Source organism: Eretmochelys imbricata, chromosome 11, assembly GCF_965152235.1.
Source record: "Eretmochelys imbricata isolate rEreImb1 chromosome 11, rEreImb1.hap1, whole genome shotgun sequence".
NCBI classification, from domain to species: domain Eukaryota; kingdom Metazoa; phylum Chordata; order Testudines; family Cheloniidae; genus Eretmochelys; species Eretmochelys imbricata.
In genome coordinates this window covers 17,415,233-17,436,688 of record NC_135582.1, presented here as the reverse complement: position 1 = coordinate 17,436,688, position 21,456 = coordinate 17,415,233, and the positions used below count along the sequence as shown (strand labels likewise).

General features: G+C 40.3%; 1 protein-coding gene across 1 annotated transcript in view; it reads left to right on the top strand.

Annotated features, from left to right (window-relative positions):
• Positions 1 to 21,456, top strand: part of NCKAP5 (NCK associated protein 5) — a 466,257-nt gene that overhangs the window by 253,799 nt on the left and 191,002 nt on the right. Inside the window, exon 5 of the mRNA XM_077830371.1 lies at positions 7,706 to 7,796. Coding sequence (XP_077686497.1) covers positions 7,706 to 7,796 — 91 coding nt within the window. The remainder of the gene's footprint in view (positions 1 to 7,705; positions 7,797 to 21,456) is intronic.

Sequence of the window (21,456 nt, the reverse complement as noted above, 5' to 3'; positions counted from 1 at the left end):
TTTGTGCTGGAAATGGCCCACCTTGATTATCATACACATTGTAAGGAGAGTGATCACTTTAGATAAGCTATTACCAGCAGGAGAGTGGGGTGTGGGGAGGTATTTTTCAAGCTTTGTGTGTATAAAAAGATCTTCTACACTTTCCACAGTATGCATCCGATGAAGTGAGCTGTAGCTCACGAAAGCTTATGCTCAAATAAATTGGTTAGTCTCTAAGGTGCCACAAATACGCTTTTTGTTACTATAGAACTCATTTGGAATATTTATTCATTATTCATGCAGTGTTGCTGGCTCATGAGACTTTGTGTGTCTCATGATATTTGATTTTCTGAAAGCCCCCAGCTCCTGGAGTCATGTGATTACATGAGAATCTCAGTTTTCATTTTAAAAAAATGCTTAGCCCTCATATTTTCAGAGAAAAGCTGGAAAAGATGAACCTTAAAGGATCAAAAATCATAAAATACAAATCCCCCACTTTATTATTTTAAAACTTATTTTAAGCCAAACTCATGATATTCTGCAATGTTTTGGGTCCTGAGTCATGATTTTTGGACTCCCAGGTTTGTGGATGTTACAGAGGGCCTAAAGAGTGCCCTTTTCTTGGGTTTAGTGGGGAGACGAGATCAGTGTGGGGGAAACTTCCACCCCACACTCCTATTTGTATAGACTGTATGACAGGCCTTATGTGCAGTGCACTGCAGAGGTTTGGCCTTAGGGGTATGCGTACAATACATGGCTCTGGGGTATCACGACACCAGCCCTTTATTGAGAATTATATTTTTAACAAAGAACTTCTTTTATGGGACCAAATCCTGAGGTCCTTATTCACTAAATAGCTATTTAGCACAATTAGCACCTTACTTTTATGGACATTAAAATCAAAAGTAAAAATTAAAGGAGAAACAATGAAATGTAATACTTTTTAGTTCTGGAGGAGTTAGGGTATTTTATGTAGACTTTAATATAATAAAACTTCCATTAAATATTAATAATATGCATAGTAGCCACTTAATCAAAATAATTCTATATTTTAACTATTACTTTTGTATTGCAAAATAACTATAAAATGTGGAAATATTTTTTTCTTTTTAGCCCCACACACATTTGCCAGGTACCTTTTTAAACTCTGAGTCCATAGTATGAGTAGTAAAGTGTCCAAACTAGTAAAAAGACAGAACTAAGATCTTTAATACCATTCTTCATTCCAAATCAAATGGTCTGTTTTTAAAATTATGTGAGCAGGATCATATGCTATTGATATGAAATGTACATCAAATGTATTGGCAGCTCTCCGGTCTCTATACTGTTATGATACTATGAAGTTATTTAGATATGTATTACTGTATGCAACTTAGTCCGATAACTCATGGAAACAGCATTAGGTCTGCTCAGTCACAGTAATGAAACGATATAAAATAGAAACGGAGAATATGTCTTGCCATGTATTGCTTAGACCGAGGATTCGTGACTGATAGCTTCTATTCCTTTGTCAAGTCACTTACTACTTCGAGCCTCAGTTTTCAAATGTAAAATGAGTATACAGTAGAATTATACTAACCTCCCCAATCATAATTGTATGCCCAAAACCCCATCATTCTCTGATCACTTCTTAGCAAAAGCTTTAATACATGCTTGCTTACATACGTATCACTTGCTGATGTTTACAAACTGTACATCATATTTCCTAGTATACAATGAATTATTATAGTTATTGATACACTGCATTTGAATGAACAAAGTATATTTTGTGGTGCGTAATCTTCATCTCCGCTTCTTTGTTTATGCACATACTAATTTGCAAAATTCTGTAATTTGCAGTGGGTCTCTCAGTCATTTGTGTGAATTACAAAAGTTCTGGTATAATAGTAATCAAAGGGATGTTGTGATTAATTGAGGGCGAATCTGTCATCAGATACACAGGCAACTCCTACTGTTCTCTGTTACATGAGTATAACCTGGGAGAATTTAGTCTTTAATGACTGTAAAGCACTTTGAAATCCCTGGATGAAAGGCACCATAGAAAAATACTGTTAGTAATAGTATTAATTATTGGCCAGTTGCTGAAGTCTGTCCTACTCAAGCAAAACTATATATAGCCAACTTCAAACTTCAACTTCTAGGGAATTTCTAAAGCCCTTAAAACTACCTCAAAAATCACAGGACTTTTGGAAGTGTTGATGCCATGATAAGAGGAAGTTATTACTGGAATAGAGATGGTTCCAGATAAAGAATAATTCTTGAGTACATAATCATCAGGAATCAAACAAATGTAGGTGATGTAATCTCCGTTATGAGATGAGAAACCTTTTGATAGACTCAGAAAACTCTGCAGGAAACTTGTAGACTGAAAACAAATAATGGTAATTCCTCGTAGAATAAAATACCCTTCCTGTTCTTTACTTTGCTCCACCTGCTATCAGTTCTGCGGATAGCACTCTTGTGTGTCTACTAGAAAACTATATAGTATGAGCCTGAAAATGTCATGATGCATGCAGTGTGGTGTGAAAACACATGAGAACAGTTTGTTAACTTTCAGGGAATTTCCACAAATAGTCATCGATGACAGACCTAGTTTTCACCTTGCACTTCTCTGTATTCACTTCATCCTTTCAAAAGTTGTTGTGTCCCACACACCATCACTATTAATAATAAACGCATAGATGTTTCCGTGTCCACACATACAGATGTTCTTGGAATGGCTATGAAGCTTCATTCAAAATGAGACTAACACTTTTGGTTGGTTTTAAATGGCATAACATACCCACAAGTGAATTAAAGCCTGCAGTCAGTCAGTCAGTCTCTCTCTCTGCCAAAGTAGTTTTACCAAATTAAAGACTCTGTCATATATTGTGGGGTGTGTGTGTGTACAGAGATGTGTGTGTGTGTGTGTGTGTGTGTGTGCGCGCACGCACATATCTGTGTTTAAAAATTAGAAATCTACTTTTACAGCAAGGATGTATAGTTTGTTTCAGTGTTATTGATGTTTTGAGATATCTGACCTACTGTGTAATTTTATGTGATGCATGGGGTAGGAGTACAGATAAAACTTAAGACCATAAACTAAATCTGACCTGAGGACAAGCTTTCTTTACATGTGCATTTGTATTTCATTATAAAAAATGAGAGTGTACATTTTTTTTAAAATCCGTAACACATTAATGGGGGGGAAATAGCTCCCTCCAATATACAATGCATTAGACTGGAGCTGAGTCAGTAGAGTTTTTTGCCATTAACTTCAGTGGGGCCAGAATTTCACCCCTGAGTTCTACTCCCAGCATTACCTGGGATCTTGGGCAAGTTACTTTACATTGCTGTTTCTCTGCTTCCTGTCTCATCCTTTGCTGTTTTGTCTACTTCATTGCAATAGCATGATTGGACCCTAATCTCAGTTCGGACATCTAGGTACTACTATAATACAAATAATAAATGAATGCATCCTCCTATTACTACTTTATTGGGGGGGGGCGGTGTTGGTTAGGGTGATGCAAAAGAAGTTTTAAGTGCTAGACCAGAATGGATACTGAGGTCTATTCTATTTTTTGGGGAATGCTGCAGGGCTGAATTATTTGCTCAGAGCCATGTATGGAATGTTATGAGTGGTGATGCAGCGAACTCTGACCTGGCATTTCCCAGTTGGCAAGCATTAGTACCGATGAACCGAATAGAAGACATTTTGTATCTGTGCGCACACGTGCGCGCTCTCTCTCTCTCTCTTTGAGATTTATTTCCAGAAATGTTGAATGGGTTTGTGTATATGTGGACTTTGTCCCATATGGTGCTGTAATGCACATATTTTTAGCAACATAGGGCTCTGAAAAGAAAATGAAACTTACAGGAAAATACAAGGGTAGGGAAGGTTAATGCTTTCATCAGAAAAATGAAAATCCTTGGCGTAAGCGTACTTGGACTGAGTGGCTAACATAAACAATTCAAAGACATCCTTAAGCAGAATCTCAACTCATGCAGCATAAATATCGATCACTTAGAAGACACAGCCACAGGCAGACTTGAATGGAGAGCAACTAATTTGGAGAGCAAAGTGTTTGTGAACACTTTGAGAAAGAAAAATAGGTTGAAAAAAGGGTCAAGCATCATGCCATGTTTTCAATGGGAGACATTTCTGTGTGACACCTACCATGACCGTGCTCCTTGCAGATCGGACTGTACAGCCACAAGAGCACACACAAGATGCCGTGATGTGATCATCAGACACGACTGACTACTATATAGTTCATCAATGTCACTTTGGTTCAAAATTTATATGCTATCTCCCAGATAAAGTCTGCCAGGGGAAGGCCTCACCAGAGGACTAATTCCTGGGGGCAAGAGGCTATTTCTCAAACTGGATTGGGGGGAGGGCCTGGCCAAACTTTAAAATAGTGTATTAAATTTTACTGGTATATACTTTAATTGAGCAGACTAATGTAGATTATAATATAACAATTAAATTTTATTAATGCTCTCATAAATTAGAAGCACTGAATGCTGATTTAATGAGGAAGCAGATTAAATTATTGTGGTACAGCATGTTTGGTTAAGCAGTTCCTCCTGAAATGGAAGACCGGGATTCAAATAAAAAAGGAATGCAATAGCAGTCTATAAACCACAATGGCAGTGCCTGACAAACTTTGCTAAAGCTGAATCTAAGGGCATTTGACTTGCCTTTTTGGCAGATGTCTATTTATTCTTTCTCCTTGTTGTACTCTTCCACTGATACCTGATTAAAGGGAAATCAGGACCTTTGGAAATCTAAAGTAAATTTCATTGTACATGCTGAATCAGCTTGTCTTTATACATTTCTTTAATATCAACAAACAAAAAAAATATATTTAACCTCCAGTTAGAAGAACTCTGCCTGTCGTCTGGGTGAGTTTGTCACATTCTGTATTTTGTTTTGCCAGTGTAAACTGGAGTTTTGCTAGAAGGAGTATCTGATCACTATACTCCACGTAGAACAGTGTACAATCAATCCCTACAAAGCTCTTAGACAAAATGAGTTTCTGCTTCACACGCACACACGCAATCCAGGAAGTCAACCTAATTGTGCACAGAAAATAGGCTAAGAGAAGCTATCATGCAACTAATGATCTCTATTATAGGGCTTTTCACAATTCTTTTTCATAGGTGGCTTAGTTTTTTGCACCTACGTTGTTTTTCATTCATATTATTGTCCTTGATCCTGCTAACACAGAATTCAATGGCAAAACTCCCATTAACTTCAGTGAGAGGTAGATCTGTTCCTCATTTTCTTTCCTGATTTAAGTATGTTTATTCATTTGCATGGGGTTTTCATAATATTATAGATATATATCAGTAGAAAGAGACCCTGCTATATTAATAACTTTAAAAATTAGGGGTTCACATTTTAGGCATTAAAATATGTCGTCTTTTATGGATTATATTCTGAAGCAAAAGGATTTTGCCTCCTGAGTAAAAAGGCTCTGATTAAGGTCAGCCGATGAGCAGAAATGGTTCCAGTCTGCCACTGAAAAACTATGTACCACTGTCTGCACTGGAGATTAGAGCTGGCTTATTCTTATTCACATTTGGTCAACAGATGGTCCAACTATTCCGTGTGTATTCTGGTAATGCAAAAACATGCACATCAACTAAAAAATATAATAAAAATAAGGGAAATGTCACTGGGCATCTGACTAGGATGAATGCCTCACAATGCCTGCTTCTCAGGAAGTAGGATGTTGCTGGCTGACTATAAAAGAGAGAACTAAGCAAGCAGGAATGTTGTCATTAGATTAGTAACTACTGATTCTGATCAGACTGAAAGACTCGAATGACAACCAGATGCACAAAGGTTATGTAAGGATGGTACCGTTGCCCCTTGTCCGGTGTGGGTAGCTAACATTTGGGGCCTTACTGGGTTGTTTCCATTAGGAGTAAAAATTGATTAAGAGAATCAGGTATTTCTTTGGTGCAGTCCTCTTTATTTATAAAGAAGGTTCACAACGTCCTGTTTCTGTGAATTTAGTAGGAACAAACAGTAGCAGGTGGTTTCCTTACTCACAATCTCCAAGCCTGCTTTTCTAGCCAGTCTTGTACTCCAGTGAGCTCTGTCTACTCCCTATCAAGGTCACTCTCATGACAGCTTCTCTGGCTCTCTGGTTGTTTCTGCTTCTGACACACCTGGTCAAACACAGCTTCAACCAATCAAAGCCCTAGCCCCTGCACTAGCAATCAGTCCCCATGGAACCCATTTACCCATATGGCTTGATTTTTGATTAGCCCTGCATGTGGCCTAGTGCCTTGGACAGTGGCTTCCATTATCTAAAGCTATCTTACTCAATAAAGGAGCCAAATTGCTTCTTCCATTCAGCCTGAATTAAGAGTAGCTAGCATGCCCATCAGCTTTAACAAGCTCTGTGATTGCAGATCGATCAAAGGCATGCTTGATGGCAGCCATTAATACCTACCAGCGTAAAAGCACAAACATTCTTTCTTTTTTAATGTCTGAGCTGAGATTAACTAAACTCTCATGATGTTACAGTGCCAGATTGTGGCCAGCCCTGCATGGGATGTAAGTGGGGAAAAGGTTACCAGGCAGTGCACTTGTGCCTCTATAGCAGAATGAACCATGATCCCAGTCTTTGCACTCTTACCTCCCTCCACACTAGCTAGCATTGCTGTGCTAGGAGGGAGCACATAATGGACCCATTCACAGAACTGTGTCTGAATTAGCCTCTCCACATTCTGGTTGAGTTGGCTAGAACTTCTTCAGGCACTCCTGCTGCAGCGCAGCTCATCCTCGACCCTGAGTGCCAGGAGGAAGTCAAGCTGGAAATCAGGTTGGCTGTTACTTTATTCCAAACACCTCAAAAGCCTTCGAGGTCAACTAGTTTGCTCCCCATTCCTACATCTTGATCTCTTCACTACATTGGTGATATTTTATGAGTGACAGCTCACCTCAACCCCATTTTGCAGCAGGACCGTAAAGGATCCTGCTCCCACTGCTACTGCATTAACATTCAACTTTTAATTTGGTGGCCACAGATTGTACTGGACTGAAGTGAAGAGGGGGAAAAACAGAGCAATAAGGTATGCCCACTTTCTCAATCCTTCAGAAGGCGAGTCGTCATCACAGTTGTAAATTTTAGGCACATTTTCACAGAGTTCTAGTTGTGATGTTTTCTTTGAATACAAACCAAACATACATGGAGTGGGAAAATTATAAGACATTTTATTTCAATTATCCTGGAACATACCTGGGGGGGGAGTCAAGCCAGGAATTTTCTTTGGGGATGAACTGTCCACATTATACACAACTGATTAGAAATGCAATGGTACTCAAAAGAAGTTATGCTATTACACTTTTCTGGAAAATTATGAATGTTTTTTTTTAAATGGTGTTAATTTTATCATTCTGCTGCTGCTACAACACTGACATCAAGAAGATGCCTGCTAACTGCATATGTTGTCTGACGTTTATTAAACTCCCTTTGTAGCACAGATAAAAAGGAAGCTCTCACTACCCTACATGTGTAAAAGGTAAAGAAGTGCTTTAAATGTGTTAATCATAGGCTTATGTATAGAAGCGAAGAAAGTTCCAAGCCCAGGATATCCTATGAATATTCATTTGCTAGTAGCCAGTAGAATTATGTATTTTGTTCTTTAAATGACTCTAAGACTATATGTCTTATCCACATACAGAGATTTCTGACCTTTAAAATGTTTTTGTATTTTCATCCTCCAGGATGGAGGAGACGGTGAGAAATCTTCTGCAGAATCAAGGATCCCCAGACCAGAATGGAGCGGGAACAGTTAATATCATGAAGGTGTATCAGGTATTGGTAGCTTTTCTATTGTTTACATATTTAAAAAAATCTAACCAGTGCTCTATATTTCCGACATCCATGTCCAAGTATTTTTGTTCTGTCTTTGAATTATGAATGCTGGTAATCTATTATTATTAAATAATTCAACATACCTGTTCCTCCTTCCTTTCTCCATGTATTCTCCCCCTACTGCTTAAGGTTTTCCACTTCCATAATTACATTTTTATCTTCTTGCTCCTTCCCAAGAAACTCTTCGCTTTATTATTTTGATTGTTGCATCTACCTTTCAGAAGGGAAACATGAACCAAATTTTAAGCCTTATTAAAGAACATGAAATTTATGGTAAAATATTCCAAAGTGCCTAAGTCACAAGATTTTACCAGAAGACTGTCAAAGCAATGTTCTGTCAACCCATATTTTCAGAGGTGATAGAACCCTGTAGAAAGCTGCAAAAATTCGTCTGACTTGTGTGGTAGGTGTGCTTTGTCACTTGAACCTAGAATACAGGGAAGGTGAGCATCCCATTGAACAGAGAGTACTAAGGGTCTAGAACAGAGTTGGTTCTGGAAAGAAAAACTGAGGGAGAACCAAGTTGAGGGAGGAAGCTTATATTGTGGTTTATGATTTATTAGAATTTTCCTTTACCCAAGAAGAGCATGAGATTTGAGCTAACTGAGGGCCTTTACATTCCGTTGAGGATGTTGAGATATATTCTGCCCATTTACACTGACATTCTGAAAATTCACTTATTTAAATATTTAATAAGGACAGTCCCAATGATTCTAAAAGTTGCATTTCCTTGGTCAGACAGAGAAGGCCTCAGTGCGTATTCATACCTTTACTAACAATCCTACAAGAAATAAAATATTGAAACGTGACCTACTTTGCAGTTCTCCAGATAACGAGACACTTGTGAAAAAAGTGTATACTTTCATGTCCCTTCTTACAACCAGAGCATGAGGACAGACTAACATGCAAAGCCAAACCACAGTTACATTTGATCAGAGCTTCAGAATCGTAGGCAGTTAAGACTTAATCTAAGGTTATGTATATGTTCAAGTAACTGACGTGGAAATAAATGTGAAGGTGATTCACTGTGTGATTTGGTTGTTAAGGTACATGACTAAGAGTCACAGCTGTCATGGATTCTATTTTTTGGATCTGCTGCTATCATGTCTGATCTTGGACAAGCCACTTACTGTCCCTGTTAACCTGTCTGGGCTCTAGTTTCCCTGTCTGTAAACTGGGGATACTAATAGTAGCTAACCTCACACAGTGCTGTTCTGCTACTTAAATAATTTAACACTGGGATTCTTCTATGGGAAGTCCTGTATAATTACAACATGCATTTAATTGTTCAATTTGTTTATTATACAAAAAATGTGCTCAAAGCAGTTTCTTCTTTACTGAAAGAATGGCCAGCCTACTGCATCATATGACAGTGATGAACAGAGGGAGCGAGAAATGAGGAAAATTGTTCGTGAACATTTTACTTATTCTGAATTGCTTTTCAGTTCAGCCATGTTTTCAGGGTTCCCCCCCACACTCTGAACTCTGGGGTACAGAGGTGGGGACCCACATGAAAGACCCCCTAAGCTTATATTCCACCAGCTTAGGTTAAAACTTCCCCAGGGCACAAATTCCTTTCCTTGTCCTTGGATGGTATTGTTACCATCACCAAGTGGTTTACACAAAAATTCAGGGAAGGGTCACTTGGAATCCCTATCCCCCCCAAGCAGTTGCCTTAGCAATGTGAGCACAGACCAGACCCTTTGTCTTCAGGACACTGAAATCAATCAGGTTCTTTTTTAAAAAAGGAACTTTATTTATAAAGAAAAAAGTAAAAGAATCACACCTGCAAAATCAGGATGGAAGGTAACTTTACAAGGTAATAAAGAGATTTAAAACACAGAGGATTCCCCTCTGGGCTCAGCTTCACAGTTACAAAAACAGGAATAAAACTACCTCTGTAGCACAGGAAAATTCACAAGTCAAAACAAAAGATAACCTAACGCATTTCCTTGCCCTACTTACAATTTCTGTGGTTTTAGATGGATTATTCCAGGTATATTTTCAGGAGATTTTGTACCTGCTTGGCTTCTCCCTCTGTCCAGAGAGGGAACAACCAAAGAGAACAGCAGCAAATTCTTCCCCCCTCAGATTTGGTCTGTGCTCACATTGCTAAGGCAACTGCTTGGGGGGATATAGTAAACTAACTAAAGCTTTATTAGCTAAGAAAAGGAAATGAAAGTTATTGAAACCTTAAAGCAGGTAAAATATATGCACAGGTGAGTCAGTGTATAAATTTAAATGGTAGCAGTGATGTAATAAACTGTCAGTTTCCCAAAAGTCTTTTCAGGATATCTAGATTGTCTCTGGGGATCTCCGCTTTGCATCTGGCATACTTCCCTGTAAGAGTCCAAACAGGCCGGAGAAGAAGGATCTTTCATTGAATCCATATTTATAGCTTCTCACAGAAAACAAGCTGACAGAGTCAATACCTACATAGACTTTTCCTTTGATGACAGAGAGAGAGGAATCCATTTTGAGTCTTTGACCTCCAATCGTCACTCACTGTGAGCATTTGCTTTGCAATTAGCTCTTTTCTGTTAGAGTTCTTCATTGCATCCTACAAGCTTCTTTCTCCTTTGATGGGTTATTTAATTATAATGTAAATGTTGGCTATTACATTATAAGAGGATACATATAAGTAAAACAATGCAAGTAACGTTCCATTAGTTTTCATTAACTTTAAACACCAAATACACTCTGATACATTTAATACTCACTTTCATCTATACAAATGCACAAGTGAATTGGCTTGGGGCTTTGGCATGAGCTGACACTTGGTCTGCCAGTGTCACACTTACTGTACATTCCAAATAAACTGGGGGAAAGTTTTAGTTCGAAACATGCTTTGGCGAAGAATGAAAATGTAGTGATACCGAAATGTTTCATGAGTTTGTGTCAGTTTTGCCAAATTGTTTAAGTTGAAGGGGGGAAAAAACCCAAAATTCCAAAAGAGTTGCAACATTTCATTTAGACATTTATGAACAAAAGTTTCAATTTCTAAAATTTGAAATGACTTTTCATTTTGAAGTTTCCTTCAATTTTATTTTTTAAAATGTAAAAAGAGCTCAAAATTTGATTGAAATATTTCATTTTGGGTTGAACAAACCAATTTGTTCAACGTGAAAAGATTTTTGCACCCATTTTTTGGAATTGCTAGTAGGCTGAAAATTCAGTTAGTCACATAGCCCTCATTCCTAATGCTTTATTGAGTGCAATTTTCAAATGTGTAAGTACAGTTGGTACTATTTTTCTAAAGCAGAACACACCTGTGAGTTTAATTATCAATTATCCAGAAATCTTTTTGGCACAATAAAATCCTATATTTTGGAACAAATCAGAAAACATAGAAGGAGATCTCTAGAGTGGCTCTTTAACAGGAATTGTTGATACCGTGTCCCATATTCCCTGACACCTATGGTAAGTTAGTTTCACTGTGTGCAGCCTGCTCAAATTAATATTTGAGTAGTCATAAAACAGTGTGCACTAAAGACTTTTGATCTATTGACTATTGGACACATTTGTTTTTTGCAAACCTAATGATTGTTCTGGGACATATAAAACTGAGTATTTATTACAATACCAATATGCCTGACTCCAGAATAAATATTGCTGTTAATTAACTTCAGATCATAGAATCATGGAAATGTAGGGATGGAAGGGTCTTGGAGAAGTCATCAAGTCCAGCTCCCTGAGCTGAGGCAGGACCCAGTAACTGTAGAGCATCCATGACAGGTGTTTGTCCAATGGGTTCTTAAAAACCTCTAATGATGGGGATTCCACAGCCTTCCTTGAAACCTATTCCAGAAGCTACCCTTTTAGCTGGAATGTTTTTCCTAATATCTAAACTAAATCTGCCTTGCTACAGATTAAGCCCATTACTTTTTGTCCTACTTTCAGTGGATGTGGAGAACAATTGACCACAGTCCTCTTTATAACAGCCCTTAACGTGTTTGGAGACTATCAGCCCCTCCCCCCATCTTCCTTTCTCAAGACAGGTCAGGTTTTCTAAACCTTTTAGCATTTTTGTTGCTCTCCTCTGGACTCTCCAATTTATCCACATCTTTCCTAAAGTGTGGCACCCAGAATTGGACACAGTACTCCAGCTGAGGCTTCACCAGTGCCGAGTAGAGCAGGACAATTACTTCCCATGACTTACATGAAACACTCCTGTTAGAATAGCTGTCATAGGGCATCTCTCTTGAACACACCCCCTTGTGCCCCGTTGTGGCCCTGCAGGCATGCTGCACTTAGTGTCCTTTGGGTCTTTTTAGACAATCACCCACACCAGGTTAGTCCAATGCCTCTTTGCAGTATCTGGACTTGCAGTTTATTTATTCTAAAGAAGGTAACTCACTTATTTAGCTGTACAAGTTCATGCTCACTCTGGATCCATGTAAGAGTCCTGGTCAGTTTTCTCCCCTGTCCCAGATCTTCTTCCAGAGCTGGGTTGTACTTTGGACAATCTCTCTGTCCCTCTCCTTAGGATAGGAGCTCTCTATTTCTCTTCCTTGGAGCTGGAGTTACACTTTATAGCTGTAGAGCCTCAGGCAGCTTCTCCTGCAGCTGGCCCTTTTCACGATCAGTCCTTCAGCTGGTTGTGGGGGTTCAGCCTAGGAGAGTTCAGCAGGCAGACCTTCTCCGGCTGCTGTCTTCTTTCTGCTGACACAGGGCCCTTCAGGAGCTGTCATACTCCCTGTGGTGTCTACAGGCATCTGCCCAGCTATGGGGGAGGAGACTGCATTTATGCTGGTGCCCTTCTTGATAGAGAAGAAAGCTTTGCCCCAACTTCTCTGAGCTCCGGTCCCTTAAAGAAGCAGTACCAGGGTTTCCTCCCAAATCCTACTTACTCCTGGAACTGCTTCTTCTCTCCTGATAACTCCCAGGTATCTTGCATCTATATTCAGACATTTCAACTCAAAAGAGTCATGTCAGGTGATGGGGTGGACTGACGAGTACTCGGGGCAACCCTTGACGAGCAGACTGCCCTGTCACTACCCCCCAGAATGATATTAGCCTTGTTTGCAGCTGCATCACACTGTTGATACATACTCAATTTGTAATCCATTATAATCCCAGATCCTTTTAAGCAGTACCAGTGCCAACTATTCCCCATTTTGTAGTTATGCATTTGACTTTTCCTTTCTAAATGTAGTACATTGCACTTGTTTTTATTGAATTTCATTTTGTCGATTTCAGACCAATTCTCTAATTTTGGAAAGTCATTTTGAATTCTAATCCCATCCTCCAAAGCCCTCCCATCTTGGTGTAATCTGCAGATGTTATAAGCATAGTCTCCACTCCATTATCCAAGTCGTTACTGAAAACATTGAATAGTACAGGACCCAGGACTGACCCCTGTGGGGCGCCACTAGATACACCCTCCCAGTTTGACAGTGAACCATTGATAACTACTCTTTAAGTACAGTTGTGAACCCACCTCATAGTAATTTTATCTCGACCACATTTTCCTAGTTTGAGCATGAAAATGTCATGTAGGATAGTATCAAAAACCTTACTACATAAAGATTAATCACATCTACTGCTCCCCCCGCTATCCACTAGGCCACTTATCCTGTCAGAGAAGGAAATAAATTTGGTTTGGCATGATTTGTTCTGGACAAATCCATGCTGGCTATTCCTTATAACCCCATTATCTTCTAGGTGCTTACAAACTGATAGTTTTAATAATTTGTTCCAGTATCTTTCCAGGTATCAAAGTTAGGCTGTCTGGTCTATAATTCCCCAGGTCTTCATTCCCCTTTTTAAATATAGGGACTATGTTTGCCCTTCTCCAGTCCTCTGGGACATCACCCATCCTCCAAGAGTTCTCAAAGATAATTGCTAACAGTTCTGAGATTCCTTCAGCTAGTTCCTTATGTATCCTAAGATGAATTTCAGCAAACTCTGCTGACTTGAATAGACCTAACTTGTCTAAATATTCTTTAACTTGTTCTTTGCCTATTTTGTCTTACATTCATTCCCCCTTGATGTTAATATTAATGTTGTTGAGTATCTAGTCACCAGGAACTATTTTAGAGAAGACAGACGCCAAATAGGCAGTAAAGACTTCTGTCTTCTTGATGTCATCAGTTATTGGCTCTCCTTCCCTGCTAAGGAGAGAACCTACATTTTCTTTCATCTTTCTCTTGCTCCTAATATATTAATAGAACCCATTCTTATTGCCTTATATCCATTGCTTGGTGTAACTCACTTTGTGCCTTAGCCTTTCTGATTTTGTCTCTATATGCTTTTGCTATTCTTTTGTACTCCTCCTTAGCAATGTGTCCATATTTCCGCATTTTGTGGGATTCCTTTTTGATTTCCAGGTCATTAATGATGGCAACATATTGTTTTCTTACTGTTCTTCCTGTATTTCCTTCACATTGGGATAGTATGCAGTTGTGCCTTTAATATTGTCTTCTTGAGATAGGGTTTCCAATTTTGGTTGGAGGTATTCCGGCAGGTTTCGTCACACAAAATAATCTTTAATTCCTGGAGTCGTATGACAGGGTGCTGGGCAAAGGGTTGCTGATTCAGCCCTCTGTCATGCCAGCTCCCATTTAGGCGAATACATTAGAGCTGGCCAGAGAGAACCTGGCCCTAATAGGGGGGAAAGAGACAGCTGCCACCCAGTTAGCCTAGGGCTGTATAAAAGGGGAAGAAAGCTAAGGGAGGAGTTGAAAGAAAGTGGAAAAAGTAGGGAATGGAAGCAGGGAGGTAACTCCTTCCTCCCGCCTGCCTGCAGACGGTGATGGGCCAAATGTACACGGTAAAATGGTGGTTGGAACAAGCCTATGAATAAACTTCACCAGTGGTTACTAACCCCAGTGTCTCAGAGTGACCTTGTGGACCTAGCAGAGGCAGGAACCAAGGGGCCCCTGCCGTGCCCTGCTATAAGACCCTAGGACAGTCCTGGAGGGTTGGCAACCGTACCGTGAGAGTCTTCCAGGTCTCCTGAACTCCTTTAGCCCTTAAATTTTCTGCCTTGGGACTTTACATACCAGTTCTCAGAGTGTTTTAAAGCCTGATTTTTTTGAAGTCCATTGTCCTTATTCTGCTGCTCTCATTCCTTCCTTTCCTTAGAATCATGAAATCTATCATTTCATGTTCAGTTTCACCCAAATTGCCTTCCACCTTTAGATTCACAAGCAGTTCCACCCTGTTGGTCAGAATCTAGTCTAAAATGGCTGTCCCCTGGTTACTTCCTCCACTTTCTGAAACAAAAAGTTGGCACCAATACATTCCAATAACTTATTGGACATTTTGTGTTTTGCTGTATTACTTTTCCAACAAATGCCTGGGTAAAGCCACCCCCCCCCCCCCCGCTGCTACTGGGGGTTATATTTTGGATATTTCTGTTATTTGTTCTAGAAATGGCTCTTTTACCTAGTCCTCCTAATTTGGTGATCTATAGTAGACCTTTACCATGATGTCACTCCTGGTTTTTTCCCCTTACTTTTAGTGACTTTCAACTGGTCTGCCTTTCATCTCCTTCTGGACCTCAATAGAATGTAATGTAATTTGATGTATAATGCAGCACCTACTCCTTCCTGTCAGGAATACCAGTACTCCAGTCATAAGATTAATTCCACCAAGTATCTGTGATGCCAAATGTCATAATTTATCTTTATGTACTAATACAATACACTGTAATCTTCCAGTTTATTCCCATACTCCTTGCATTTGTATATTGAGATCTCAGAGGTTGAGCAGATTCCCTTATTGCTTTCCCATTGTTGCTTCTGTGGCCCCACTGTAATTTTCCATGTCCTCACCAACATCTAGTCCTTTGTTAAGGTCGCTTTTTTATTTCATCTGCCCCTTTTGAACATAGTTTAAAGGCTCAGTAGGCTGGTGACTCTTCCACTTCTTGGTCAGGTGAACCCCATCTCTTCCCAGTAGACCTTCTTCCCAGAATAGCATCCCATGGTAGAGAAAACCAAAACCCTCCCATTGACACCATCTGTCCAGCCATGCATTAATCTAGAGGATGCACGTATCCCTGCCTTGGCCCTTACCCTCAACTGGGAGGTTGGACAAGAACCCAACTTGCACCCCTGACTCCTTTATCCTCATTCTGAGTCCTGTAGTCGCTGGTGATCGGTTCGGGTCATACCTGGTCGTTTTGGTGGAATAGTAATATGGTACAGCGCACACAGCTTGCGTTATTATTATTAAACTGTGTTAGGCCTTGTCAAAATTCTCACTTGAAATGAAGATTCTGCACCCTTATAGTAGAGGGAACTGCCTTGGGGGAATTCAGTAAATTGGGCTTAAGTACCTTCTACAGTGTAACTGAATTTAGATGCCGGAATGCAAATAAAATTATGTTCAATTATAGTGCATGGTTTTTACATAATAATAACTGAGGCTATGAGTATGAATATTCACATAAATTGAAACCATAATACAGAATAAAGAATGTGTGTTTTAAACGATGAGGGATGGCACTCAAAGGAGCTGGAAGTTAAGTTTAGTTAAAGACTGCAGAATTCTGAAGCTTATCTGAAGTTTATTGGGGTTATGAGCCACTTAAGCCTAAGTATATTAAAGGCCAAACAAAGGCTTGCCCATTCAAGATGCCCCATTTATGGGAGATGGGAAATGGTCACTGTGAATAATCAGGAGAAATGGATGAATCCAGTTTGTAAAAGCAAGGACTCTGCATGCCATTTTCCATATGTTTATTCCTGTGATCCACAAATCTGCAAATAGATTCTTTCTTATTTGCTTGATCCTTTTACTGCATATATGCCACAGGGAGAGCATCATCTGATTAAAGATCACACAGGCAAATAGTCTTTCAGGTTTCCTTCAAGCTTATTTTGACTTTATCTGCCAGTTTGGCAATCAGAATAGATAAAGAAGACAAAGAGTTTGCTGTAAAATCCCAGTTGATCACAGTTCAGAATTTGCCAGACAAGTACTCTGAAGTGCAGTACAGACAAACATAAACTTGTTTGAATACATTATGTAGGTTATCAGAGAGGAAGGATTATTTTGTGTTTAAGGCAGTAGGAATGAGAAGACCAGAGTTCAGTTCCTGTCTCTGCCACAGACTTCCTGTGTGACCTTGGGCAAGTCACTTAATTTGTTTCAGTTTTTCATCTGTAAAATGAGGATAATAATACTTCCCTACCTCACATTCACATTAAAGATAAACTCCTCAGTGCTTGTGAGCTGCTCAGAAACCACAGTGATGGGAGCCATAAAAGTACTGATATGGACAGATAAAATATAGACATAGGTTATGTCTACACTGCATCAGGTAGCATGCTTCCCAGTGCAGATAGATAAACACGTAGTAGGTCTGCTTAAGCATCACCTGTGCTACCTGTGTACCCTCGGCTACATGGTTATTTTTAGCACACTAACTCTGCTAAAGCTAGCAGGAGTCTGTTTACCCATTCTGAAAAGCATGATCTCAACTGCAATGTAGACATGAAAAATACAAGGCTTTTCACATTTCTTTATGTACTAGAAAATAGGCTCATTTTCACAAAAGAGTTTGCTAAATATACAATTTTAAAAAAATAGGACCAAATTTCAATTGCAAATGGGACAGTTTTCAAGGAAAAGCTATTCTTTCATATATAAAGAATGGGGAAATTACCTCCTGTGCCAGTTTCTGTGGTTCTTTGAGATGTGTTATCTACATGGATCCCACTGTCTGTTCACAAGCATCCCATGTGTGCGAGATGAGATTCTTTTGCTAGCAGCGTCCACTGGAACTGTGCCTATGTCCTAGATGCCTTTGCCCCTTCCTCTTGAATAAAGGGTAGTGCAGTCCCAATTGTCCCTCCATTCCTTTGCCAACACAGAATCTGAGATGACTAGGACTGTGTAGTAATGGAGTGGGAGAAAAGGTCCTGGAACGTATGTGGACAACACATCTCGAAGAACCACAGTTACTGTAAGGTAAGTGTTCTTTCTTCTTAAAGTGATATTCTGCATAAATTCCACTCATGATGACTAATAAAGTGGCTGTCTGTTTTCTTGGAAGTGGATAGTAGGAGTATAAATTCTACTTAACCAGTGACTGCAGGACCACTTTACCAAAGCAGGCATCCAATCTGAAGTTTCTACCAAAGAGTAGGATGTTATGAGTGAGCGGACTGAGCTCCACGCAGCTGACCTATGGGTTTCAGAAATAGGGACATTCTCCAAACAGGCAGTAGAAGCTGCCTGAACTTGAGTGGAATGAGCTCGATGTGGCTAGGTGGATCTAACCTGGCCAATTCATAACATGACTTATACAGTTGGAGACCCACTTAAATTGTCTCTGTGAGGTCATTGCCAGACCCTTAGCCCTCACGGCAAAGGCCACCTTTTAGGTGTGTTCCTGAATATGTTTTTCCTGTCAGTGTAAAAGGACAGTGCCCTTACTATGTCCTGTGTGTGCAGTTTATCTTCCCTCAAGTTTACACGGAACAGCTGTAGGCAGGAACTTGGGATGAGGCCTGACAGTGACCCTGTCCTTCTGAAACACTATGTAGGGGGAACCAACCATGAGGGCCTGAATCTCCCTACCCTTCAAGGTGATGTAATGGCCACTAAAAGGCAGCCTTCATGGATCAGTAGTATAGAGAACAGTTTGCGAAGGGCTTAAAGGGAGGACCCATCAACTCTGCCAATACTATATTGATGTTCCAAGTGGGGTGGAGCTCCCAAACTGTGGGAAAACATAAATAAGGTCCTTAAGGAATCTAGCCATGGTAGAGAGGGAAAAATAGACTGTGGGCCTGAATAGGAGAGTGGTGTGCAGATATTGCTTTTAGATGGGCCCCTGTGGAACTGATACAAAATCCAGATTGCTTGTGGACTAGCAGACAGTTCAGTATTGCTGAAATGGGTACTGTCAAGGGAGACAGCTGGTGCTGAGATGCCCAAATAGCAAACCTCTTCCATTTAGCTTTAAAAATCTGTCTGTGTGGGGTTTTCCTGCTTGGAGCAGAATGTTCTTAACTTCAGCTGAATGGTTTCTTTCAGTGGACATCATCCAGACAGCATTTAGACTGTCAGCTGTAACACAGTTGAGGGCAAGTAAGGCGGTGGTGGGGGGGGACCTGTGATGGGAGAGAACAGAACTGCCTGGTCCATGCTGGGAGTATCATAATCATCAGTTCTGCATCTTGCCTTGGTTTCCTCAGAAGCCTTGGTATCATGGGGATCAGCGGAAAGGCATGCATCAGTTTTGAGGAAGAGGAAGGCATCTGTCAGGAAGTGTGGGCTGGAGACCCACTGGAATAGAATGTCTGGCAGTTGTTGTTCTAGTCAAACAGGTTGAATCTGGGAATCCCCACTTGCAAAAAAAAATATTCTGTAGGACTCAGTCTTTGATAGCGCACTCATGATTGTCTGTGAACTGTCTGGTGAGTTGATCTGCCAGGGTGTTTAGAAGGCCAGGAAGGTGCAGAGACACAGGCATGATTTGATTCAGAATGCACCAATTCCAGAGCCACAAGGCCTCCTGGCAGAGCAGAGATGATCTTGCTCCCTCTGGTCTGTCACATCATGCTTGGCTGTGGTGTTGTCTGTGAATACTTGGATTATGGATCCCTAGAAAAGTGGTAGGAATTCCTTGCAGGCCAGGTGGATGGCTTTGAGCTCTAGAACATTTATGTGGAGACAGACTTCCTGAGAGAACCATAAGCTCTGAAATGGAAGGTAATGTAGATGAACCTGCCATCCCTGAGAGGAGGTGTCTGTCACTAGTGTCTTGGTAGCTAGAGGGGCAGAGATAGATACTCCATTGCACACCTGCAGAAGGCCTTTCCACCAGTTTAATGAGGACTACTTGTGGGACTGACCATTATGCCCATGTGATGTCTGGTGAGTAAATACACTGATTTCAACCACTCTTTCATGAGTGTAGGTGAAGTCTGGCAAAGTGTCATCACATAGGTGCATGAGACCATGTGTCCCAAGAGTCTGTGAGGTGTATTTTAACTGATTTCTTTGGTTGGGCTTGAAGTTGGTTGAGAAGGTTCAATATAATTTGTAACTCTTCTTGTGGAAAGTAAGCGTTTGCTCATCTGGAATCTCACTGTTCCTATGAACTCTGTGCTCTGAGACAGAATCAGTGTGGATTTCTTTCTGTTGATTTTGAGGCTCAGAGTGACAAAGAGTTTTAAGGTTATATGAGTTGAGTTGGTCACCTGTTGGGGTGATCCTCCCTGGATTAGCCAGCTATCAAGTTATGGATAGACCTGGATTCTCTGTGTCATTGGATGAGCTACCACAAATACCAAGCACTTGGTGAATACCTTCATTGTTGTGGGAAGACCAAATGCTGTTCCCACTAGGAATCTTGTGGGTTGGATTAATAAATGCATGGAAATAGGTATCATGTAGGTCAATAGCTGTGAACCAGTCTTGAGATGCTAATGAGGGAGTTATGAAAGCCAGAGTCACCAGCCTGGACTTGAAATGGTAGATGAATTTTTTGAGATGTCAAAGATCCATAATGGGACATCACACCCTTTCTTCTTTGGAATGAGAACATAATGGGAATAAGCCTCCCTTCCCCTGAAATCTAAAGGAACATCTTCTACTGCTGTGAGTTATACGAGGAAGTGAACCTCTTATTTCAACAGTATCTTTTGAGAAGATTCCCTAAAAAGCGTGGGGAATGGGGGGAAATGTAGGAAAGAACTGGAACTGGATAGAAGTGCTTATAATCCTAGGGTGGTTCTATTGGGCTCTTGATACTGGTGTCAAACCTGCTGCCTGGCAGAAGACCTGGACCCTGGAGAAGCAGAGGAAGAGGTGGAGGGTTATTGTCTTCGACTTGGGTGAAAGCAGCTGTTGAAATAGATTATGATGTTGAAAAAAGGCTTCTAGTTAAATTTAAAAGTCTAAACCTGCCCTGGAATGAAACAGGATTTTTTTTTAATGCAGTAACTTTGGTCTGAGCTGCCTCTGATTCAAAGGCATTCACCCCAGCTAGGGGTCAGGTCATCCAATTGATCAAAAAATAAACTTGTCTCCATCCTTTTTTGTATAGTGTCATATCTATATAAAATTATGGTGTGACATCAAATTATAATGTTTCAGTAACAGAGCTCCTGAAATGCTTTGATTTCAAAGGGAAGCTATGATTAGAAATGGATTGCTGGTAGGGCAACGTAGATATTGAGGGCTTTAAAGGCACTGAAGAAAGCACTTGGTTTTGACTTCTTCCTGGAAACACACCTGAGACAATGGTACAGCATTGTAACTTTCATATATTAAAGGAATATGCACATATTTAAACTGGTTTCATTTATAAGGTCAAGATAGCATGAGGTGTCAGAAATATCTTTTTATTTCATCCTGGCTCTTTTCACATGTTTGGACTGGGGTAAGGCGTGTCATAGGGTCTATATCAGATGACAGAGAAAGATAAAGTCCCAGAATTACTCCTGATGCAGTGAGGAGCTGCACCAACCTGACCAGCTGTTCCACAGAGCAGATTCACAGTAGGGGAGGCCTAGTGGTGTTTTCCCTGCCACCTCCTTCCTGAGGAGGATGGAGAGAGCAACTTTACATTCTGCTGGCAGCTCCACAGGAGATCCCGGATTGCCCTGGCTAACTCTGTCCACTTTTGGAGCTACCC